This window comes from Manis javanica, chromosome 13, assembly GCF_040802235.1.
Source record: "Manis javanica isolate MJ-LG chromosome 13, MJ_LKY, whole genome shotgun sequence".
In the NCBI taxonomy this organism is placed as follows: Eukaryota; Metazoa; Chordata; class Mammalia; order Pholidota; family Manidae; genus Manis; species Manis javanica.
In genome coordinates this window covers 30,859,823-30,869,781 of record NC_133168.1, presented here as the reverse complement: position 1 = coordinate 30,869,781, position 9,959 = coordinate 30,859,823, and the positions used below count along the sequence as shown (strand labels likewise).

The 9,959-nt window shown below is 40.7% G+C and overlaps 1 protein-coding gene across 3 annotated transcripts in view; it reads left to right on the top strand.

Moving 5' to 3' along the window:
• Positions 1-808: 808 nt before the first annotated feature.
• Positions 809-9,959, top strand: part of LAMA4 (laminin subunit alpha 4) — a 211,375-nt gene continuing 202,224 nt past the window's right edge. For 2 of the 3 annotated variants that reach the window (XM_073219430.1, XM_073219429.1), the window contains exon 1: positions 810-1,391. In XM_073219430.1, the coding sequence (XP_073075531.1) occupies positions 1,188-1,391 (204 nt within the window). In that variant the 5' untranslated portion in view covers positions 810-1,187. Of the gene's footprint in view, positions 1,392-9,959 lie in introns of all 3 variants that reach the window. The other variant, XM_073219431.1, reaches the window with a different exon arrangement.

Genomic DNA, 9,959 nt, shown 5'->3' with positions numbered 1-9,959 from the left:
TTTTTAAGTCATGTTTGGGTCTTGTGAGGATGTTTAAACCTCCATTACAAAACCAGTGTAAGCAACAGTACCTATCAACTGTAGTGGCCCCTGGCAATTACAGTAAGCTACCCTGATATAATTGTAGCCCAACTTTGCTCCAAAGCCTTAGAAAGGTTACATGACTCAGACAGATGGAGAAGGCATACGATTACAGGCCAAGAGGAAGAAGTTGGGCTGTGGGCAGTGTATTTGACAGACTCACACACTGCAAGCCTTGTTCTGGGTCCTTACAAAGCACCTCTTTAAGATGAAAACAAGATGTTCTTTGTAAATAAAAGTTCATGCATTTGAGTAATGAAATCATTTTCCAGTTCTGCAGTGAAAGATATTCTTCTCCCAAGCTCTCTGTACGAGGACTATCCAGAGGAAGAGGGGTGGCCAGTCAGTCTCCAAGAAGATACAGTGCAAAAGGTGCAGCAGCCCAACTCTAGAAAAGGAGAAGCTTTGCCCTACCCCTCTGCCTGAGACCATCTCCTTCTGGCTCCCACCCGTTTTTCCACTCTCTTTCCTGCAAACTAGTAGGGGCTACATAAGGTCTACATAAATATAGACGAGCCATCCGGCACCTTGACTAAATAAATACGAGACGTGAGGAAGCAATCACAAAGGCTGAGTATTCATCTGGGGCCCTTGGAAGGACTCCAAACCAACAGGGGAGGGGATGCTGAAAAAAGGCGGGACCTCGGTGTTTGCGAGGCCAGCTTGGACTGGGAGGGCCTGGAAGTGGAGGTAAAAAGGGAGTGTTGAGAATGGGCGTGGGAAGGAAGGCAGGAAAGCAGCCCTCAGTCCCCACCCGCCCCAGCAGGAGGGGCCGCGCTGGTCTGCGGGGAGGCCCTAACCCCGCCTGCCTTTGGATGCTCAGCTCTAAGCTGCATCCGTCTGCACGTCCTTCGCCAGAGCCTTTGGGGAGCGAGAGAGGGAACGTGAGAGAAGCAAAGAGGAAAGAAGGGAGCCAGAGAGGATCGATAACTGACTCTTCCTTTTTTATTACGTGGTGCTGGTTGGGCGGACTTGTGTTCCCACATCTGGACACTGCAGACGCAGAGCGGGTTTTAAAAAAGCGAGGCACTTCCGCACCCAGTGGGGACCGACGGGGACCGACAGGGACTAAGAGTTGCGGAGGCCCCGGAAAAGAGCCCTGGTGAATGTCAGAGAGGATGGTATTGAGTTTAGCCTGGCGCTCAGTCCTGCCTCTGTGGCTGCTCTGCGGAGCTGCCTGCACCCGCGCGGCGTCCGGGGACAACGCTTTTCCTTTTGACATTGAAGGGAGCTCAGCAGTCGGCCGCCAAGATCCGTCTGAGAGGAGCGAGCCCCGCGTGGCCCCCAGAAGGCTGCCGCCTGCTGCCAAGGTACACTGTCCCTGCTTTCGTCACCTTGCTGGGGTAGCTACGCCCCGCGGGCTGGGTGTGCTACACGCGGCGTATCCTTCTTTCTTCCCTCCTCTTTCCCTCCTCTTTCCCTCCCCCATCCTCCTTGAGAGTTTACCCTGAACCATGTCAGTTCAGGAACTTACAATAGTTTTACTTTGTAAGTTGGATTTGGACGTCATGAGTTGAGAGTTGAGGCTTTGGAACATGTCACTGTTCAAACTGACAAAAGTGCAGAGTCCTGGTACTCTAAGTGGGTCTGCCAGTGTCTCATCTATGATTTTTCTGCCGCTTATAAATTCTAGTAGTCATTTTGTCAAGCCACGACATTTAATGCATGTATCCTGTCACTACTTTTCTGCTCCACTGTGATGTTAGGATAGTGGGAACAACACACAAAACCAATCCTTTTGTCACAAATTACATAGAAGGTCCTCTAGGACAGGGAAGAGTGAGGGGGTGGGTGAGGATGATAGGCACTATAGCAGCTGTTAGGAAACTGCAGAACAGATACCTTAAATAGACACAAGTAATTGTGTTCCAGAAACAAGTTACTATGAAAGTCAGGCTCCATCCCCAAAGTAAAAATGACCAGGATAGGCTGCTGATGATATGTTTGTTCAAAGAGCTGTTGTTTGAATACCTTACAATAGCTTTTATGCTGAAAGCACAACCAGTGTACAAATTATGCAAAGGAGGGTGAATCCAGGGTAAGTGACTTAGGAGCGTCCTGAGCTGAGATGGACACATAGCACATCCAGTGCATGGGAGATGCTAAGTAGGAGGAAAATGAAGTCACCTAAGTTCATGGGAAAGGAAGGAGCAATTGATCTAACAGCAAACACACACACACACACACACACACACACACACACACACACACACACACACTCATTCACACACACACCCTGTATTGCAACAAATGAACCAAAGCAGGTATGTGGATTGACACCATTTCTAACAGCACTGAAGTCTGGATTATTGCTATTAATTCTACTCTTTGTTAGTAACTGTGGTTATTAATTATTATTGTTAAAATAATCTGCATGAAGATGGAGTAAACCCTACCCATCCCCAAAATAAGAGGAATGGTGGGTAGAGCCAGAGCATACCAACCTCCCATTGTAGTGCAAAATGTAACTCCCATTTACATTTTGAGAAAGAGAGGGCATGGCTTCCAGTCAACTTCAGATGCAGACTGGGGAGAAGCCAGAACAGAAGAGACTCCACACAATGGGAAGAATAACTTCTCTACACACTTGGAATTAACTCCCCCAGGAAGCATTATCTCCACCTGTTGCTTTGAGCATGGAAAGTCCCTGAATGAAATGTTTGACTTAAGGGTAGTGTTGTCAGATAAAATATAAGATATCCAATTAAATTTGAATTTCATATAACAAATAAATGTTGGTTATGTCTTAAATCCTGCATGGAATATATTTTTACTAAAAAAATTGCTCACTGCCTTTTTGAAATTCATATTGTGTAGGAATCCTATATTTTTATCTGCTAATTCTTAAGAAACAGGTAACCATAACTTTTTTTAACTCTCATCCCACAAAAAGTAAGAAATAATTATTTGATTTCTGGGGAAGTTTAAATTTATTATTGAGACCCTGAGCAATTTCTTATATACTCATATACTCGGTGAAATAACAGGAAGGCTGCCCCGAGCATGTTTTAGATTGCAGGCTTTGCAACATTGCACTCCCAAGTTTAAATTTCAACTTATCTGCTCCTTACTTTGGGCAAGTTATAGATGTCAAATTTGTGGATAAACTGAGACTTAGAGAAGTTATTGATGTCTGCTTCATACTTCATACAGTTATTGTGATGAAATTAAATAAAACAGAGTGTATAACACAGTGCCTGACATAGTATAGATGCATTATAAATCCTAAATGGTATTATTATTATAAAATGTGTAGATGATTAGATTAAAGATGCTTATTTGGGAATATTTCTCAAAATTTTGTTCTTATGGTGCTATTTTACTTATTAGTTCTATATTTCTCTTTGTTTACATATTTCCAACCAGAAAGAATGTACCATGGTGAGTTAAATTTGTAATTCTGTCAGAGACTAATAGGTTGGGAATGGTAGTTGAGGCTTTTGGTTTAAGGAAACAGAAAGAAGCTATTAGTCATTCCAGGAGGGTCAAAGTATATGATGTAGACAGTGTGGGATTGGGGTAATTATGTTCCCACTACATAGTTTCACATAATGCCTCCGGTTAGCCTGTGGTCCCACGGTAATCCCAAAGCCCCATTCAGGTTTCCCATGCTCTTTATAGCCTCCAAGGAGACTTTATACCAAATACATTCTGGAGATTTAATAACATGGTACAACCACTCTACTGAATTGGTTCAGGATATTGTATTTACATCTATGGAGAAAAAGAGACTATAGACATGTGATACATTATTCGTGGGAGGTTCAAGATGTAGATGAGATATTCTAAAAATATATTCATTTTATTTTAATTGGATTTATGTGAATGGTTATTTCTCAATTCTCCTTCAAAGGAAAGGAAGAAAAATACTAAGGCAAGCATGGAGCAGTGGGAGGCACATGGCTGACAGCCTTCCTGAGACTCTCCCAAGCTCCTCAGCCAGGCTTGTGTCCTCTCCAGCCCTGGGTCTTCCACCCTCAAACAAACTCCAGTACACTGTGAGATTCAATGTGAGTTTGGGGAGCAAATACATTAAATATGCACTGAATAGAAGGATAGAAAACATTCATCAAGAAGGAAGGCCCCTTTTCTCCTTCTAAAACCAGCCCAAGTTTCCCTAGGATGCAAAAAATCTTGAAAAGAGGAGTGCCTGTGGATTACTGTGCTAATTGGTAGGATTTTTTTCTACTTTCTGCTTTTTTATAAGCAATCTACTGTGTCCATTACTGCTGAGTTTTTTTACGAAAGCAATGATTCTCAGTGAGTGGGACAGGCAAAGGGGAGACTAGGTAGTTTCAAAAGGCACATTCAGTATTCTAATATTTCTCATTTAAGAAAAGAAAGTCATTATTTCATCATCCACACAAATACAAGCAAAACTAGACAAAAGTCTTCTTGACCAGTATGGATATGCAGAAGAACTGGAGTGGGTGCAGGGATGGGATGAGAATAGTCCCTAGGGAGAGTATCAGTGTCCTCAGGAGGAGTGATGTTCTTGGCTGTCAAAAAGACATAGGAGTTAAACAAGCTCGAGAACACTAGGTCAGAGGCTGACACTTTGTGGCTGAAAAGAAGCCATGAAAGGAAAGTGGGTGGACCCTGCCGGACGGGCAAAATGGGAGGAGGTGCTGTTACTGCCTTTCTGGATAATTGAGAAAATAAGGGAATTGATAATATTGAGCAAACATCCTTGAGAGGGGAAACAGAAATTCCTCTCCTGGACTTTACTGGGTCCTGCTGTTGTTAGCTTCCCTCCAAGAGAATCAGTGCCCTATGACCCACATGTGCAAATGTACCCTACGCTGGACAAACTGACTTGCTTAAAAAATAGCACTACAAACAAGGCTCATTCTGAGAGACTTTTCCTTTGGACTCTGCATCGTTTATACATGATCCCATGTTCCAGTAGGTAGTTTCATGACCTCCCACCAAAGGACTGCAGAGTATTTATTAAAGACAGTTAAGATCTCTTTCCTATCTGATTTGCTTTTTGTTATGTCAGTCCCTGATTTTGAAAAAGGCCCTGTAGAATCACATTAAGGCCCCCAGCCACTGGCCTGCTATTCTGTAGTGTGACTAACTCCCTACATGCAGTATAGGGAGTTAATTAAAGTGATATTTAATTCACTTAATATCACCCAATGAGAAGTTTGGAGCCATGCTATGTACAGAGCAATACAGCAGGCTCAAGGAGAGACAGAAAGAAGATAAAGTCACATCCCCACCCTCAAGGAGTGAACAATCTAAGAAATAAAAATATGTACATTACCACTCTATAAAATAGAATGAATTAACATTCTGAAAGAGTGGCTGAAAACTAAGTTCCATGGGTATAATGTGGAAAAAGTCCTACTCCTGAGCTAGACCAGTAGGTCACAATCAACTCCTTGCCAAACACCAAAGAAGGTCCCTGGTAAACATTGTTTTAAAAGGACTGGAAAATAATATTGGTAATAGTAATAAAAATAGCAATGGATTGTGCTAATATCATGTGCCAGACACTTTCTTTGAGTCATTTCCTTTAACCCTCATGGTAACTCAATGGGGCTGGTATAGTTATTATCTCATTTGCAAACATGGAAACTGAGACACAGAGCATTTGCCCAGGCACCCTACCTGGTTAGTGGCACAACTAGGAAGGAGTTTATGAAAGTAGTTAGAATGCACAGGAAGATCTGGCAACAAGTAGTTAGGTAAATAGAACCACCTGTAGGCATAATTTTAGTCAACATTTTGGGATTTTTCTTAAAATGAAAATGTATAAAATTCTATTCAAATTCAATTTATGCAGTGCTTACTAGATAAATAGTATAAGTTGCATAATTGGGATTAGTAAAAAATTGAGATAACCTCTGTTCCCTCTACAGTCTAATAACTACTTTTTAAACTATTCATAAAGAAAACAATTAACACTTATTGACTTCTGCTATGTCCCATGAGCCTACATGTATTACCTTATTTAACACTCAATAGTAAAAGTTATACCCATTTTACAGATAAGCAAAGTGATGTTTGGAGATTGAAAATACCTTGCCCAAGGTTTCCAAAACCCATTCTCTTTTCCCAGCATATCACTGGGTCTTCCTGATAGATTTCTTTCACGTTTTTTTTAACTATGGAGTTTTCACATGTCCTATTTTCCTTTTATAAGCATATTCTACTATGTTCCCTCTATATGATGCTATGATCTACATTTGAAGCTCCTGATTTAGATTAATAGGTAGAGAATTCAAAACAGCATCACCTAGAGAAACACATAACCTATCTTAGAGAATTTATTACAAAATATTTGGAAAATAAAGCATTCCTTTTGCTACAGTTCTAGGGTTTTCTGATTTAACCAGAAGAAGGTTTTCCTTATTGTGGTAAAATATTGTCTTGCCAATGGGTTTCAGCCCCAGGCAAGTTCACTATGGATTCAGTGAGAGCAAGGAATGACAATCCAACATTTTGGGTGTAAAAGAGTTTATTATCTGGCTTGCTCTCCAGGCGATAGGTTGAGCACTAGAATTATGTCTGCATCCAACAGTCTGCACAGCTATAAGCCTTTTTCATCTTTGCATCCCCCCTGGAGCACTGGGCAGAGCACTTTATGTAGTGACTCAGTCAATAATAGCCCATTGCCTAGGGTGTGGAAGCAGTGGCCTAGCAGCAGGCCTGTTATATCAAGTAGTTTAGGTTCAAGTGAGGATCCTGGCCATAGGCACTTCATTTTCCCCACACCCCAATTACCTTATTCCCCCAGGCCCTGGCAACCACCATTTCACTTTTCTGTTTCTATAACGTTGACTACTCTAGGAACCTCATGTAAGTGGAATCTACAACATTTGTCATTTTGTGCCTGGCTCATTTCACTTAGTATAATGTCTTCAAGGTTCCAAATTTCATTCCTTTATAAGGCTGAATAATATACTATTGTATGTTACATTTTGCTTATCCACTTATCTGTCAGTTGACATTTGGATTGTTTCCACCTCTTGGCTATTGTGAATAGTGCTGCTCTGAACATTGGTGTCCCGATGTCCATTTAAATCCCTGCTTTCAGTTCTTTTGTATATATATCCCAAAGTGGAATTGCTGGTCGTATGATACAGAGAAAATTTTAAAACTCAGATTCTTATAGAGGTCAGGCAAACAAACAATTATTGGGCAGTGAAAGGAACTCATGTTGTAAGTGGTAGAGATTCCAAGCAATAGGAAAGGAGGGGAGGCCTCTTCTAGAGGAGCAGGCACCTCTCAGCATTGCCAGATTTTCTCTTTTTTCAAGAGAAGACAGAGTCTGGACTTTTAAGTGAAATTGCTGACTCAGCTTTTTCAGTGCACTGTTGGAAGTACATTTGATGGCAGGATTCAGCCTAAAAGCTGTTTATTTTCAGTCTCTGCTTTATATTTGAAATTCACCTTTCATCAAAAGCACAGTGTAGGCATCTAGTCAGTCAGATATGCTATAAGTCCAGCCCCATGACTTTTTAGCTGTTTGACTTTGGGTGAATTGGTTCATCTTTCAGAAGCTCAGTTTGTTTGACTATAGAATGAATAGAAATGTATTTACCTTGAAATATTGTTGTAAAATTTCAGTGAATTATATATATAAACTGTTGAACTCAAAGTCTGCCCCTTCTGTGTCTCCCTACTATTTCTCCTTTCTTCCACTATCTCTTTCATCTACCTGAAAGTTAGGGTTTGTATTATGGGTCTCTTTTTATCTAAATTTTTACTTACTCTATAAAAGATACTTTCAAGCTTTTCTTACAGATTTGCTGATTGTTGGAGAAGATAATTAAAGAAGGAGACTGTAGTTCAGCTTTTATATCATTGTATCCCAAATGGTTCTTTAAATAGTCTTACCTCATCAATAGGATGATCTGAATAGTTAAGAGAAATGAATGAATTTTTCTAAACCCCAAACAAGCCAAATAAAAGGCCCAACACCTTTGATATGACAAAACTATAACCTTTTTTCCACAATAAATTCTCAAATCTGACTTGTCATAATTTTTTGAAATATGTGATTCCAAAAACACTCCTCTCCTTGCTCAAAGTAACCATGTAAATATAATGATGGCCAGATGTAATTTTGAGACAGTTGATAATTAGAAACCATTAAAATCAGGTACATGCTTTGACTTTAAAAACTTAGCATTTCCAGACAATTATTTATTTGTTTTCTAAAACAAGTAAATCTGCTACTTCGTTGAGATATAGTGACCACATAGAAGAATATTTAAATCTACTCCAGTATTTGCCAAAAAACAGCATTCTTTTTTCAACTGTTTTTCTTTTTTTCTCCTGGTGTGGTAGTTAAATTCTGGGAAATGATTTACTAAAAGGAAGTTTAACCACAGATGTTTGTAATTCCAACTTAAGTTTCCCATCAAAGTCTTAATGAAATTCAGCTGCCAGAAGTTGGGCTCTGAATCTGAGTCTTTTTATCAAGAGAAACTTGGGGAAAATAGCATTCCGAGTCTGAATAGTAGTAGGAAAATGTCCTTATTCAAGCCCAAATCCCCTGCATAAAGAACAAAAAAGAAATAAAGAAATTCTGTTTTTAAAAAAAGGACAGGGAGTGGGCAAATGTACTTTAGGTAAAATGCAGTATGACCCTGTTTTCACTTCCAGAACTTTCTTAGTTTGTGTGTTGTATTTTGGTGGAAGCTAGAGATCTAGTGTTTACTTAAATGGAGTAGAGCATTTACATTTATGATTCCATGAGAACTGAAGAGTTGAAGAACTCCCATAACACTAACAGCTGCATTAGCACAAGTTTCTTACAGACCAGACCAGTAATCCATGTTGTATACCGCAGCTAAAAGGACCTTTGAGCAGAGTGCAGACTTCGAGTATTAATATTTATTTTTTGAAATTATGCCTTCCATTAGATGGAGTAGCATGATTACTTTGAGCAAAATTAGGGCATCTACAGATCAAAGATGTCCTCACTAAAACTTCCCTCAGACATGACTGTTACATCCAATACTGTTGTCTATTTACAAAGTGAATTGCCATACAACATACTGAAGTAAGCAGCTCTTAGGCCAAATGTCAGCCCAAAGGAATGCATAACATAGAACATCAGCAGAAAGCAAGAGAAATGTCTAGTGAGCCTCATACCATGGGATGTTAGGGCTACATATGTATATGTCTAGAACCATCTAGAATCACAGCAAGGGCCAGAGCACAAATTTAGTGTTGGTCTCAGGCTTAAAATTGTGCTTGGCCTCTTCCATAGTAGGGTTATTCCATTGTGCCTTTCGATCTTCACAGCCACAGTGTGTGCTTCCCCACAATGAACAGTGATTCAGTTTGACAAGCTAAGAGGGCCCTAGTGTGTCCTCTCTTCCTGCCACCATCATGAGTTCTGGGAGCAGCAGAAAGGTTCTGTTGTCTGTGATTCTCAGTCCCCAGGTCACAGGTGAGGTACTAAACGCCTGTTATTTGGAGACTGAACAGAATGCCTGGTGATGAGCCAGTGTTTTCTTTGCGGTGCATCAATAATTGCCTCATTGTGTATTGTTCCGTTGGAATTGTCTGTCATGATCAATGCCAGTGCACACTCGGAAATTCCATTCATAAGAGACAAGCCCTGAAGCCTTTATGGCAACACACAATTCAGCATCTAGGAGAATTGCTTGAAGGCAGAGCCAGTGGGTGGCTAGTATTAGATGTATAACTCTATTATACCTCCCGGTGTAAACTGTAAACTCAAAGAGATCACAGAATGTTAGATCTAGAGAGGGAGTTTTGAGATTCAAACCTCTCATTCTGAAGGTGAGGAAGCCAAGTCTGGAGGCAGGAATGTGCTGTTGGGACACGACACTCAAAGGCACAGAGCTCAGTCAGCAGCAGGGGCACCAAGAACTTCTGACTTCTGGCCTTAT